At 44.9% G+C, this 15,417-nt stretch overlaps 1 protein-coding gene and 1 long non-coding RNA gene across 2 annotated transcripts in view; one reads left to right on the top strand and one right to left on the bottom strand.

The window, feature by feature from the left end:
- Positions 1–678: 678 nt before the first annotated feature.
- cited4a (Cbp/p300-interacting transactivator, with Glu/Asp-rich carboxy-terminal domain, 4a) lies at positions 679–4,602 on the top strand. Its single transcript, XM_048229941.1, has 2 exons — positions 679–985; positions 2,720–4,602. Exon 2 carries the CDS (start codon positions 2,737–2,739, stop codon positions 3,493–3,495), a length of 759 nt encoding a protein of 252 aa, XP_048085898.1. The 5' UTR covers positions 679–985; positions 2,720–2,736; the 3' UTR covers positions 3,496–4,602.
- Positions 4,603–12,710: 8,108 nt separating this feature from the next.
- The window catches only part of LOC125285538, a 3,175-nt gene continuing 468 nt past the window's right edge, over positions 12,711–15,417 (bottom strand). The window contains exon 2 of the long non-coding RNA XR_007192041.1: positions 12,711–12,990. This is a non-coding gene — a long non-coding RNA (uncharacterized LOC125285538). The remainder of the gene's footprint in view (positions 12,991–15,417) is intronic.

Here is a 15,417-nt window from a genome sequence, read left to right as displayed (position 1 = left end):
CCCTCCCCCCTTTTGCCAATCACTCTCTCTCTCTCTCCCTCTGTCATTCTCTCACTCTCTACTCACATGCATATGTATCAGCAGTCTGTTAGACTCTTTAAAATGGTAAACAAGCCATTTGCATGAAACCCAGGCCAGGAGTCTTGTTTTAAAAATATAACACACCAGACCATTACAGTGGGTATGTGATTTGACACAACGCGGCACAAACCTGTCAGTGTGTTTTAAAACAGAATGTGACACGTTTTATTAATATTATTATTATTAGCATAAGCAGTGTCTCCATTAAAACATAATGACACTGGTGTCAGCATTAAGGTTCTCTTCAGTTAGGTTACATAAAGTTAGGTAACAGTGTTTTTAAATATGTGGAAGGTCGTCGTGGATAAAAGTTTTAACAGGCGTAAATGTTTGACTTTTCAATAAGGTGGAAAAACAAACATGTTAAGGTAGGCCAACATCTTTGAAGAAAATGGACAAGGCATTCTGACTAACTCTGACAAATTATTCATGTGAGGTACTGTTCTTGGCAGCAGTTTCCAAAACATGTCCGCTTTTCAGAAGAGTGACAAAGCCACGAGTTTCATCCGAAGTCGACGTGCGCGGGGGTGAAAGCGCACAGAAATCTAATAGCATGTGAGCACTTGGCCACTGTCGCTCATAGAACATTCAGAAGTGCTGCGTTTTCTTTGCACGGTGATTAAAGGACGGACCAATCGCAACAAAGGATAGGAAGAGCACAGTAGCTCCACCTCTCGCGGGCTGTCTCGGGCTGTTCTCTAGATGTATATAATCCTTGGGTTGACCCAGAAAACAATCTCCGGTGCTGAGGCAGAAGCTTGCTGCTTCTGAGTGGTTAAATTCCCTGGAATACGAGCAGAAAAGAGTTTCGTTTATCTTTAACGTCTCCGTTGGAAGTAAATCAGAGAATCCACGGCTTCGGAAAAACATTATCAACTCACCCTCGGAATACAAGCATTCTCTGGTATGTGTTTTATGAATTGATACGAGTGGCTTTAGGAGGTTATTGCTTCAATGAAGATGCACGTATATTCATAGGCTACGTCATTCTTTTAGAATTGATCAACAATTGGCTTTCTAGGCTACCTTCCGTGCAATAGTAAGTTCATTTCTAAATGTCTGTAAAGTCCTGCTGACTTGATAACGTTTGCCATGTTTTGTTATATAGGCTTTATTCAATAACTGACTGTAATAACTTGCTCCTCTGTCCTTATATGTTGTTACTTTAACATTAGCATTGCAGTGTGAGCCCGTGTAGCCTACATAACCTCTCAATTATGTCATCATTCACAGTATCGCAACATGGTCACTTGCAAGTCAGTAACCAGTATAATGTGGCTTCAGTATCGGCTACATTTTAAAGGGATGAGAGTTACGCTGTAACAGTAATAGTGGACAACTCTCCATGCCCACTGTAACGTTTGGGTGTTGAGGTGTTTATTATGCATTATTTGGAAATGTTTTTAGGAAAGGCGATTGTGTGCTGCCCGCTTCATTCTCGCAGTTCACGGTGCATTTTATGCTGAAACATCAGCAGGGGCACTGGCGAGTTGGTCTTCGGGGAAAAGGGAAGAAAGAAACCTGACATTCTTTGTTTTTGTACGTGGTAGGGGAGGGGTGTGAATTGCGCCTTGACCATTTCGTCAGCAATTCTTATTGCAGACAGTTCATGGCGTCTTGATATTCACAAACGTCAAGGCTGGTATGGCCATAACGTCATTGCCTTCTGAACTTGTGTTGGTAGCGTATACGTTCTAAACCCTACCTGGGCTGACTGAACAAAGATATTATTAGCGTGAGTAGGTGTATCGCACAAACCCCGTCTATGACCTTGCTACAATAATGTTGAAAGAGAGAATTTCACTCGTTTACCTCTAAGGCTGATCACATTCTCAACTGGATCGTTATTGTCTCGTTGGGTGCCGTATATATTATTAACGTTGAATTGAAATTCAGTCAGCGCCCTTGTGCGTCCTTCTGTCAATGGGCGACAAGGTAACATTTTCACACGATGCCTTACCAACAGGCGAATGATCGAATAGGCTCTGATGGTGCGGTGTGATCGTTCCTCTGAAATAATTGCACGATTTATCTCAATAAGTCGATTGGCATCTCAATAAGTAGACTGGCGCTGTGTTCTCACTGGATTGGCCCATTCCCCAAAACGTCTGTCTTGTATAGCCTACCTTTCTGCAACAATAAGCACATTTAAAATTCAAGTAGGATTTTCTTTTTGAAAAGGAAAATGCTACTTGAGTTCATTACATGATTACGTAAGGTACACATGCATTTGTTTAAAGAGCTGTTAGCCTAGTTTTTAGGTGGTGTTTGTTTTGTTGTTCCCATGGGTGTGCGGTTTCCACTCCTGCAATGTCTTGTTTGCAGAGGGCTTTGGTACCTGTGTTTCCTTCGCAGGTTATCCATTAAGGTTCTCCAGGGCTGTTTGTATTCTGTTGGCTTGACACAAAATAGGTTTTGTTGGAGCAAAATGTAATTACAACATCCATCCTCTCATAGTTTTTAACAGCAACGTTGAAACAGTCAGGGATGTGACATGAAATTATGCTGTATTGAACTTCTATTGAATCACATAAAGCCACTAAAACGACCTGCATCCAATAGAGGATTGAAGTCAAAGTGAGTTTGATAAATTGAACGTGACTGTGAACTGACCTCATGTGTCTTGTGTCCTCCACAGAAACTTTAAAAGGAGCCATGGCTGACCACATGATGATGCCCATGACCCACGGCTCAGGCGGCCTGCACGGCTACCGCATGGGCATCAACGGCGCCCCCCAGCACGGCCCACCCTCCAGCCTGAGGACCCTGCCCAATGGGCAGGTCATGCACTATGGCCGCCCCCCTCAGAGCGCCATGGATGTGGGCATGCGGCCTGGGCCTGGCATGGTAGGCGGCGGCATGAATGGACAGGTGAACGGCGGCGGCCCCATGGGCGGCGGGCATCACCACCCCATGCAGGGCCCTGGCATGATGTACGGCGGGCAGAGCCAACACCACCAGCAGCAGATGCAGCAGCAGCAGCAGCAGCACCAGCAGCAGCAGCAGCACCATCACAGCATGCATCCACAGGGCCAGCATCCGCAACAGTACATGAACGCACAGGGCCTCACCCCGTCCCAGCAGCTGATGGCCAGCATGCACCTCCAGAAGCTCAACAACCAGTACCACGGCCACCCGCTCGGACCCATGAACGGGAACCACATGGGTGGGAACGGGGTCCAGTACCGCATGGGCCCGGCGCAGCTGGCCAGCATGCAGCACATGGCGGGGCCGGCGCTGGGCCTGAACGTGATGGACACGGACCTGATCGACGAGGAGGTTCTGACGTCGCTGGTCATGGAGCTCGGACTGGACCGCGTTCAGGAGCTCCCAGAGCTCTTCCTGGGACAGAACGAGTTTGACTTCTTCTCGGACTTTGTGTGCAAACAGCAGCCGAGCACGGTCAGCTGTTGAGCTGTGTCCGGCACTGTCCAGCAGGTGACGATCATCCTGGTGTTTTTTTTTTTCGTTGTTGTTGCTGTTTTTTTGTTGTCCTTTTTGAAGGGGGCCTGGTCGCCAAGGCAACGGTACCAGCACCACCACCACCACCACCACTGCACAAGTAGAGAAGGATGCTGTCTCTCTCTCTCTCTCTCTAAAGGGCCTGTGTGTACTGTATGTGTGTGTCCGTGATGAAGACATGTTACACCACACACACACCACCTTGTGTAGAGCATCCAAGTGTGTGTGTGTGTGTGAGTGAACTTTGTTTTTGAGAGAGCGCAAACAAAAGGAGGGAGAGGGTCTTTTGTCTTTGAATCCTTCTGACCCACCTTGGGGACTGCCTCTCCTCGCTATAGGAGTCCTCGACCGAGCTGGCCTCGGTTGGGGGCACTTGGATTGCGAGGTCGGCCAGCCCTGCCTTGTCCCCATTTGCCCCATGTCTTGCCCCCTTGGTGCCCCACCCACCCCCAGGGGTGGGTCAGTGCCATCGCCTGATCTCCACACGAATGAATGTAGACTCTCTTATCATCGGAGGCATAGAGGCCGCCAAGAACAATGCGTGAAAAAAGGACACTTGTCTGTCTGGCTGCTTCGCCGCCTCCACCCCCTGGACTAGTAGATTCTATGGCATTTAGAAATGTATTTATTTATGAATCCCACCAAATAGTGGACACTTTGTGATGATGAATGGGTCTGTTTTTGGGGTATTGAAGGCAGGCACTTCAATAAGCGAGTCCAACCATGCCTCCCATTTCTTTAAACCCGGTGTAGGTTCATGATTTGGGCTCGGGTTTGGTCTGGTTTGATGTGGTAGTGTGTGTGTTTGGGGTTTAGCTGTGATGGTGTCACATGAGTTGCGACAAATGATACACTGTTATGTTCTATGACCATTGTTTTCTCTCAATAGTACGACTTTAAAGGTGATTCCAAAATGACACGTTCTATTTTAAGTTAAAAACAAAGAAAAGAGGAAAAAAAGCAAAAGCATTCAGCTCAATGCAATATATCACATGTTCATAATGTTGTTGTTTATTTTTTCTCTTCGACTGGTAACTGAATTAAACCAAATCAAATCACTGGGCGCTATAGTGTGATACTGTATGCTGGGCTGTCTTGATGCTTTGAAGGGCCTCTCCCGTAGTGAAGCTCCCTGGAAGACCCTACCCTCTCTCCCCTTCTGTAGAAGTATAAGCTCTGAACAGGTTTAGTCGAAGCTGTAGAATTGCCTTAATGACATAGCATTGTGATTTCCACTGTAAAGTCCCAAACCGCCTGTGCTCTGCAATCGAAAGACAGGCAAGCGCTGAAACTTCGAAAGAAAGAGGAACTAACGTTTTTTTTCTTTCTGTGTCTATAAGCATGCCTTAGGAGTGCAGCATTTTTTTTTAAAGTCATTGTGACTCTTGTCTCGCAAAGGTTGTTGTTGGATATGCTGGTATGTTCGAGCGCCATGGGATTTTTACCCGCTCACATGAGCGTGAGAAATCATATCACAAGCAACTGGCAGTCAAACATTCTTCAGGTTTTAGTAGCGTACTGTAACTTGCAGTTCAAGCTGTCTTACATCTCTCTCCTTCTGTGTTATTCTCTCTCTCTCTCCCACTCCCTCTCTCTCTTTCTCTCAATATGACCCAGGGACTGTGTGTGTGTGTGTGTGTGTGTGTTCCAGAGAGCCCCCTGCAATATCTGTTATTGCTTTTCTTTCTTCTGGGAGAGGGCACACACTTGAAACAAACACCTCCACAACACACAACACATTCAAATTGCTACTTAAAATGCCACTATGAAAACAAAACATTACAGAAGCTACATTTTGGAATGTCACAGTCAGTCCACACACCGGTTACACGGAGACTGACCAGGAAACAGACTGGCCATGACCAGTTTAATTATCATCTGGGGCAGCCAGTCACTACTTGCAACATTGGTATCATTACACGTGTCCAACACCCTGTCGGTCCTGAGTGGGAGCTGTTACCTTTTTGTGTGTGTGTGTGTGTGTGTGTATGTGTCTACCAGCTTACTCAGCAAGTTTGTAGCTGATTAGATTTAAATTACATTTCCTCACATGCTTGTCTTAATTGAGGTCAGCCCCGTGCTGCCTTTCCCTGTAGCCCAGGCGTAATTACAAAATGGACGTGTTCTGCTATGTTGTGTGTTTTTTTTATTATTATTTCTGATGAAGTCTTTGGAGGTGTTGTCCTGGCAGTTGGGAGGTGGAGAGGGTGGAGAGGATGGGGAGGGAGATGTGTCTAACTCCTTTCCTGTGTTGAGGCAGAGCTGCAGTGCTGAGCAGTGCAGTGGGTGGAGGGGCGGAGAGGAGAGGAGAGGAGAGGGGGATGGTGTTGGAAAGCATGGCAGCATTATGGGTTAATCTGTCCCTTCAGAACTGCCGAGCTCAACGCTGTCCTGTGTTGGCAATCCCTCTCCCTCCTCTCTCTCTCTCTCTCTCTCTCTCTCTCTCTCTCTCTCTCTCTCTCTCTCTGTTTTCCTGTCTATTTCCACAAATCTCTCTCTCTTCTTTGCCCATTTCATTTCTTTCTTACTTTGCTTCTTTCTCTCTAATAGATTCTCTCTCTCTTTTCCTGTCTATTTCCACAAATCTCTCTCTCTTCTTTGCCCATTTCATTTCTTTCTTACTTTGCTTCTTTCTTTCTCTAATAGATTCTCTCTCTCTCTCTCTCTCTCTCTCTCTCTCTCTCTCTCTCTCTCTCTCTCTCTCTCTCTCTCTCCCCCTCTCTCTCTCCACCTCCACCTCCGCCCCTTAAGGGCTGTCACCCAGCCAGTCCAGACCAGGACATTAACAATAGAGGCAGAGATGACACTCAACGGAAAAAGGAGCGAAATAGACAGCTGCTCCTTTTTCCTGTTTTCTGTCCATTTCACATGTGGCTGTTCTTTTCTCTTTTTTTGCTGCCTTTCTTTTTCTTCTCTTTCATTTCTGTCTTTTTTTTCACAATATACACAGTTGACCAAACACTGAGAACTTGTATTGAAGAGTAACCTTACGGACTTAATGTATTGTTCTCGACACAGAGAGTTTTGTTTTCTTTTTGTCTGCGAGTATATCAAAAATAGTTACACTTGATTTAACAATTACTCCTGTAAGGGGTGGGTAAAAAAAAAAAAACAGAAAGAAAAACACGTGTCTGAAGAAAGTAGCTTAAAAGTTCAATCCTAATGTTCTGAGAAGTCATTTCAATGTATTTGTTCCCCAGAGTGAGGAGGTGTATCTAATGACTGGTGATAATAGGCTTCGGGGGGGGGGGTGAATGCCAGTGAGCTTTAGAGTTTAAAGCTGATAGAAGCAATGTAAGAGAACATCATTTGAGGAAAGCTAGCTGTTCTGTTTTTACAGTCAGCTAGTTTTATTTTCATGACTGCTATCAGGAAGTTCTTATGGGGAGAGAAATCATCTCCCTCGGGTAAGCAGTAACTGAAATTTCAAAACAGTCCGGATTTGTTTGTCAATCGCGTACGGGCACCCTTGCTTGGCTGTCATCATTGAGAAATGAAGGGAAGGGGAGCATCCTGCTGTGACTAAAATCTGGTTGGAGTTAGCGAGAAGCGCTAACTTTGCTTACATCAGCTTTAGTAACATCTGCACCAATGCCTGCATCATAAACTTCAAAAGGAGGTCTGCTAAAAGGACACCAGTATAGCCCAGCCAGGCCTAAAAGAGAATGTGTTTTCCCAAAGAGCGTTCGGACCCCTAAAAATGGACCTGGCCCGGGTCAGAACTACCTCTGGGCCACTACAGTCAGAGGCTAGCGATAGCTGTGAACTTCACTGGGACTGGACCGGAACTCCAAGTCCCACAGAGGTCGCTAGAAGGGGTAATTAGGTTCCTATAAAAGTCATTGAGGTCATGGCGTCATTCGAGTAGGGTAATCTCTTAGGCAAACTCTTTTCCCACACAATGCTTTTTTTTTTTTAAATGTTATTGATTCCTATTTTAAGAAAATGTATTTATTTTCATTGACAATAAAATATTTATTTAAAGAACTGACCTGAGTAAAGTATTTATCAGCAGTTTCAGTGTGTTTGTGTGTGTGTGTGTGTGTGTGTGTTTGTGTGTGTGGTCTCTGTTGTACAAGGGTATGTATTGTGTCTGACATAAAAAAGCTCTTGCTGGCTTTACATAGACAGTAAGCCAAAGAATGCTGGTGTTCGCATGCCTGAATAAGAACAAACTCAGGGCCTCTCGCTCAAACTCTTGAGGTCTCCTGCTGAACACTGTCGAGCGAAGGCTCTCTGGAATGTTCTAAATGCCGCACTTTATTTGCTCCTTGTAAATGAATGTGAGATATTGACAACCCCAATGAAAGCCAACAACAGCATGGGATATTTAGATGATGTCTCTATTACTGCATAGTGGTTTGGTGTCTTCACTCGGTTCTGGCTTCAGTACAAAACCATCAGAAGCCCCCTCCATGAACTGTGATAACCACAGTAATCTCCGTCAATCTCTATTTACCGCCAGTCTTTCCGGCAAAGCTGGAGAACCACACAAAGACGGAACAAAATATTATGGCTGAAGCCTCTTTCCCACCCTACCTACACCTGAGTTGTGTTTCACAGGTGAACTCTTCTCCAAATAAACAGTACCGCCTTCGTCTGGCTCATGCTCACACATACACACACACACCCACACCCTCTCTCTCTCTCTCTCCAGAATGGCCTTACTCACTCATTCGTATGTGCTCCCTTGCTTACTCATTCACTCACTCAGTCCCACACTCATTGGCAGGGGGTCATCACCGACTGTGTGCTTAGTGCGCGTTTTGTTGCATCACAGTTGCCCTTGGTTGCACCGCTCTGCCCAGCACTGCAGTGCGTGGAGCTTTACCTCAACTCTGGGGTGAGGGGAGGCTTGTCTGGGCATGTTACACACTCCATCTCCTTTCTCAGAGGAGATGACACATGTGGAGGAGGAAGAATTTTATTTGCTCTCTCTCTCTCTCTCTCTCTCTCTCTTATTCTTGCTCTGTCTGTTTCTCTCTCTGTCTCTCCCTCTCTCTTACTTAATATCCCTTAAGAGTTGTCTGCTGTCAAAGCAACATGCTTGTTGTTGGATTTGTCACACCTCGTAATTGGCTGTTTGTTTTAGATGCAGTGTGTTGATGAGTTTGGGTTGCAAGTAAATTGCACAACAAGGGCTGGTGTGATCGCTCTGATTATTTTCTCTTTACAAAAAAACATTGACAACATACCGAGTCTATAGCCGCTCGTCAAAGATGGCCCTTTCCAGGTACAAGAGGAACAAGATAGCCATCCTCTGAGCTTTTTTGGGGGTTGACGTTTGCTCTGAGTTCCTGCTTCAAGGAAGGGCAATGACCACAACACATTTCTCTCTTTACATTTCCTTCACTCTCTCTCTCATTGTGAGATTCATTTTTATATATTAAGAGAACGTTTTACTCACTTACCTTAAACATTTTCTTAAATTAGTTTAAAACAACATACAGTACACACAAAATAAATTCAATTAAGTGATAAATGATGTTTTTAATGGTAGTTTAATGGTTGTTTTGTCTCCGTTTGACTCTTAGACTTTACTATCATAACATCAGAATGCTAACAAAGCATTGTTTATTGCATATAATATTGGACCTTTAATATCAAGGCCAGAGTAGCCCATGTTGACCGTTGACCTCTGCCATCTAACCAACGAAAGTAGCAGCTGAGAACATCTCACTAGTAAAAACAAGTTGTGTTCCATTTTCGCAAGAGCTGTGACCTATTTCTTCACAAACAAAACAACACCCCTACTGAGAAATAGGCCTGGCCTGTGGTCAAGGAGTTGGTGTTGCATTCATAACCATTACACTTCCCTTTAAATTAACGGTCTGTGTCCCTCCACACGGGATACTTCACTTCCCACGGCCAGTAAAAGCCCTGGACATTTGTCAGAAAACTGTTGTTACGTTCGTAGCCCAGATGCTGCCAGAATGTGTGGTCTAATACAAACACATTGTCTAGTTCTTGTAGACACCCTTCAGATTTCATAACACAGGTAATCTGCGACAACAGTGGTCATTAAATCTGGCTAGACACAGTGTGAGTGGAGGCCTTTAATGAGTGAAGCACAACCCCTAATATTTAAACAGCAAAGACAACTGCCAGCAGATGGCCAGGTGAGGTTAGATGAGGGCCAAGCCTGAGCGAGAGCAATTTTGGGTATCTTTATATCTAAACATATCTGGGTTTACATATGTAGAATATGTAGAATTGTGTCTAAGAGGCATAGAATAATAATCAGACAAATTCAAACATTTCCATTGACCATTCTGAATCGTTCACAACCTCTGTTTTTCAACTGTCAACTGTTTTTTTCAAATACAGTTGTTCTTGATTGTTGGCACACTGTGACCAGTTCCGTTCAAGAAATCACATAGCCTTGCCTCAGTCCACAAAATGGACACATTTGCCTAATAACTGTATTATAACACTATTCACCCATTGGAAACTCCACACTGAAGTGCATACATGAATCATTTATGATTCATAGATTTTTGTTTGATTCATGATTCATGCTCATATAGTGAGCAAATTCATAATACAAAAAACCCAAGTCATCACCTTTTGAACTCAATAAACACACCTTTTTCAAAGTGAAAACATTCAGCTATACCATAATTCACCAGAATAGCAAAAGTCAGGAAACAAGGGCCAATGGTGTGCCAGTAGCCTTTGGAACAAAGGATCCTATATTGGTGGAGGAGAATACGCATGAATGGGAAGAGGAAATGACCACAATATTACAGACATGTTGCACCAGATATGTTATCCTAGTCCATCATAATGCTCACACATGGAGTGGCTATGATGATGCTGCTGGACAATGACTGCAGCCAGACATACAGTGAGTTATTCCTTGTCACAATTGCATCCTTTGTCCATGCCATTTGCATAGCTGTAGCTGCCATACATATGCACAGGCAGCATTGTGGGCTACTGTAATCCTATCGTGATTGTAATCATAATTGTAATTTGTTTATTTGAATAGGGACAGTGCACAAAAAAACATTAATAGATGTCCTGTGCCAGGTTATAAAAAATTGCTAGTTTCCGCCTGTAGTCCCTGGGCAGGTAGATGGCACAATAAAATACAGACAAAGTATTTACAGTATACAGTACAGATGCATAAGGTCCTAAAAATCTACAGACATTAGACATCAGACATCATACGGTCTGCTTTGTCAACAACCAATGCTTTGTTAAGCGTGAGAACGAGTGCAAGTTAGTGCATGAACTTAGCTCTGTAGGAAGAGTATTCCACTGACTTATAGCAACAAAGGAGAATGATGTCCTCCCAAATGCAGTTTTGCATTGTGGAACACTACATTCAAGGACAATATTTACATTTGGATGTTGTTTTTACATTGTTTGTCATAGTTCCATTGTGATGATAAATCATTGAACTGAAAGGCAAACACTCTCTGGTAATAAGCAGACACTATAACTGTTGATGAGTAAAAAACTGCTTTTCAGGGGGCAGTATGGTCATCAGCTAAAGATATATGGGCAATATGGACAAAAAGAGCGCCCACCACAGTATATTATCATTTGGGACACTGTCTAAATTCAACTGCTTTGGTTCCCACCTGGTTCACCAAGTATAAAGTATTTTAACATTATGACATTATGCTGGAATGAAATGAAATGAAATGAAATGAAATTCTGGTGGGAGGGGGGTCTTCATTTAAGTGTACATTCAGGCTGTTTAGAGGTTAGAGGCCATGCCTGCCGTTTACAGGAAGCTGGTTCCCAGTAAGTGTGATAAGGCTCTTTGTGTTCGGTTGCATGGTTGACACCACACCTTGTCTCTGTGGTGGGAACCCGGGGAGTGTCTCGCCCGGCTCCCTAGTGACGTGGTGGGAGTGTGACAGAGTGACACGTGTGTGTGTGTGTGTGTGTGTGTGTGTGTGGGTGGGCTCTTCGCTGGAAGTCGGTTGGTGTCCCTCCCGGCTCCACTGAGAAAGATGTTCTATCTGCCTTTTCTACCCCATGGTCTGCTTGAGCTGATTTCACCACCACACCCCTGCTCCACCCTACTCTCTCTCTCTCTCTCTCCTGTTCTCTGTTCTTTCTTTCCCTCTCTTTTCATAGCTCTCTTTGCCCCTCTCTTTCCTTCTCTCCTTTTTTCCTTTCTTTCTTTGTTTTTGTTGTTGCACACCACAGCTTTGTCTCTGTTTTTCTCCTTCTCACACTCTCCCTTCTTTTTTTTCTCATCTTTTGTGAGTGGCAGGCTTGTTGGTACAGGCGGTGGCATCTGGGGGTTCACCACACACACACATACACACACACACACACACACACACACACACACACACACACACACACACACACACACACACACACACACAGACACACACACACACACACACACACACACACACACCCACACTGTCTGTTTACAGATTGCCTTCTCAGCTCACACCCAGTTTGAACAGGAAGAGCAGAGCATACACACATTCCTATCTTCTGGTACTTTCCAGGTAAAAGCGGATTTCTGTGAAGATCTGTCACAGGATGTGAGACTTCCCAGCTTCCTGGCTTCCTGTGTGCTCTTAACACGCTCCCTAGACAGAAGCCTGTTTTCTGTCACACCCCTCTGCCTGAATGCCTTAGCCACCATATGGTGCCCCATTTAATGTTTCGCTCAACAATATCCTCTCAGAAGTTGAATGTTTGTCATGGGGAGCCTGTTGCCATAGCGCTAGCATCCTCAGCAGATGTTACAGGCACCACCAGAGCACCACTGCCACCAACTTCCGACCAAAACAGAAAAATCCTGCTGCATAACTGGTTTCGATAAAGAGATAAGTTTCGAGTTCATTACAAATGTAAATGCAGTATATTATGCAACCATTTTAGTTTTAGCTTTTCAGTGCCGCCACAAGATAAAACAAGATACAGGTATAAAAAATGTTACTTCACTTTTTGTGGCATGTGGTGGTTTGTGTGTGCGTGTGTGTGTTCCGGGACATGTGCCAGACAGCGAGCTCAACCCAGGGACTGCACCGTTTTTCTCGTTTCTCCGTCTCTGAGTCTCATCTCTGTGTCCTCAGTTCACCTCTGCTTCGCTGCTGCAGACCTGGCAACCAGGCAGGCAGGGCCGACGGCGTTCCGCTGCTGCAGACCTGGCAACCAGGCAGGCAGGGCCGACAGCGTTCCGCTGCTGCAGACCTGGCAACCAGGCAGGCAGGGCCGACAGCGTTCCGTTTCTGCAGACCTGGCAACCAGGCAGGCAGGGCCTACAGCGTTCCGTTTCTGCAGACCTGGCAACCAGGCAGGCAGGGCCGACAGCGTTCCGCTGCTGCAGACCTGGCAACCAGGCAGGCAGGGGCTACAGCGCTCATATCAGCTGACTTAGTCTTCAAGTGTCACGGATGGTTGAGTGGGTTCTTAAGTGGGGTTGCCAAGTGTCACACAAGCATTCAAATGAAACAGAGATAGCCCCTTCAGCCGTGAAAAAAAAGAACAGATTAAGACAGTTAAGAACAAAATTATTCATTCCCCTGGCAAATATTGATTTAATGTTGATTTTCTCTTGACCAATATGTTTGTTCTGACTGAAAATGACACTGTCACATGCCAATAGGTTGTAAGACAATGTGGTAGAAACTAAATTTATATATTTATATATAAACTTAAAAATCTTGGAAATGTCAGCCAGGCAAATAGGAAGTCCAGCATGTACTTGTAGTTAAGGCACGCTCAACAAGATTTTTGAGAGAGTTAAAAAAAAACCTCCATGGTTTAAAATGTACACATGTTTCAGCGTAAAGAAAGAGACGTATCCATCCGTGTCTGTGTCAATATGTAGGTTAGAGGATATGTGTTGATGCTAGTGTGTCACTGTACTCAATGTATATGACAGTATATTGTGACTGTGGCAACAAATCTCCTGGAAGGACAATGAAGAATCTACAGTACATATCTACCTGAAAAGGCCTCAAGGTCTGGGTGCCAATATCTAGGTTGAGCTTTTATAAGGCTAATAAAAGAGGTCACCGATCACAATAGCAGCCATTTATAGAGCTGTATGCAAAACACATTCCAAAACGACACACAATGTGCATCCATCAAAAGCTCTCACTTCAGCAGGAACAGACGTGTCATCATTTGCCAAGATCAACAGCCACAAGGTTTGTATGTAACACTGCATACTGTACTGTACACTCTCACAAACTCTTTATCTAGTCTGGCCTTCTGAGAAGAGAAATGCCACAAAGGGTTTTTTTCTTCCTCCCCCTGTCTATCCCTCCCTTGCTCTATATCTCTTTACCTCTCTTTCTCCCTCTCCCTCTCTCTCCCCCTCTCTCTCTCTCCACCCTCTCTCTCTCTCTCGGTCTGCGTGTTAGCCTGTGTGTTTTGTTAAGGCCAGGCTCTGGAGTGTCGGGCATTTCCAGCGGTCCCTGTGATTTGCATGTTTGTTTGGACGTCAGCGGTGGGCAACAATGGGCAGTGAGTGCGTCATTAGTGGGAGCCGTCTCCCTCCAGATGAGCAGACGAGCACCACACACACACACACACACACACACATGCATGCAAGTATCCACCCACACCCCAGTTAGACTCCCAAAGGATTTGCTGCCTGTCTTGTGCTCCTGTTTCTGCCCTCTCTCTTTACTCCCTCCCTGTTGTGTTTTTTGGGGTTTTAAGACGTCCTGTATTTTGTGTGTGTGTGTGTGTGTGTGTGTCTGTGTGTGTGTCTTTGGGTTCTCTGTTTTGTGTGTCTATATTTTTATGTGTGTATGTGTGTTCCTGTCTGTCCTCCCTGTATTTGGGGTCTTCTGTGTGTTCTGTCCTGTGTGTGTGTGTGTATGTGTATGTGTGTGTGTGTGTGTGTGTGTGTGTTTGTCTCTGTCCTCATGGCTTCTCTCTTATCCTTCTCCCTGTTTTGTACTGTTCTGGCTTGGTATGTTCTCTGTTGTGTTTGTCTTATGTTTTGTTTGTTTTGTGTGTGTGTGTGTGTGTGTGTGTGTCTTCATCTGAATTTCTCCCAGTGTCTCTGTCTTTGATCCTCTCTCGTACACTTTGTTCCCCTCTCAGCATGTCCTTCTCATTTCAATAACCTTGTTTCTCCCTTACACACTCTCTCTCTTTCTGCCTCTCTCTTTCCCTTGTTTTTTCCATCCATCTTGAACTCCCTCTCACACTTGCTCTCTCCATCTCCCAGCGCATCACTCTGGGTCAGAGTTCACGCTGTTTAATTAAGCCGCGCCGCCGCTAACTCTGCCACTAACCCCGCCGGGGCCCGTTATCTCTGAGCAGCCGGCTACGGGACCTGGGAATGGAGCAAAAAAAAAAAAACCTTTCAACATCCTCCTCCTCGATTTCTCAAATACTATTCCATTTAGTTTCATCTTCTTTCTTTTTTTCTTTCTTTCTTTCTTTCTGTCTTCTTCTTCTTCTACTTCCACCTGTGTGTTAGTCAGGCCCAGACCACTGGCCGATAGAGGAGTTTTAAAAATAGCTCCTTAGTCAGAGAGGAGTAATTAGCCAATACAGAAGGAGTCAGCCGCCACTTCACGCAAGTGGACAGGGTGGGTGGGTGGGCTGGACAGTGGGCATGACGGGTTAAGCATGTGTGTGTGTGTGTGTGTGTGTGAGTGTGTGTGTTGGTCTAATCATGCTTGCCTTACGTCACTTTTATGTCCTAAGAATGACTTGTATGTTTGACTGTTTATATGCAATAGAGTGTCCGACATTTAAAAAGTGCTCAAAGTAGCATGGTGAAGTTGAGGAGTGACATTTGTGTTTTGGGTACCAAAATATAGGCTATCTATCGAAAAAACACGCACATTCATGTTAACATGGTTTTGTGTCCTTGAGATGAGCCTTGACAATGGAATCTGCCTCCCCCTACACAGCCACTCACAA

The sequence above is a fragment of the Alosa alosa genome, chromosome 20, assembly GCF_017589495.1.
Source record: "Alosa alosa isolate M-15738 ecotype Scorff River chromosome 20, AALO_Geno_1.1, whole genome shotgun sequence".
NCBI classification, from domain to species: domain Eukaryota; kingdom Metazoa; phylum Chordata; class Actinopteri; order Clupeiformes; family Clupeidae; genus Alosa; species Alosa alosa.
The sequence above is the reverse complement of the archived record's forward strand: the minus strand, read 5'-3'. Positions and strand labels throughout refer to the sequence as shown.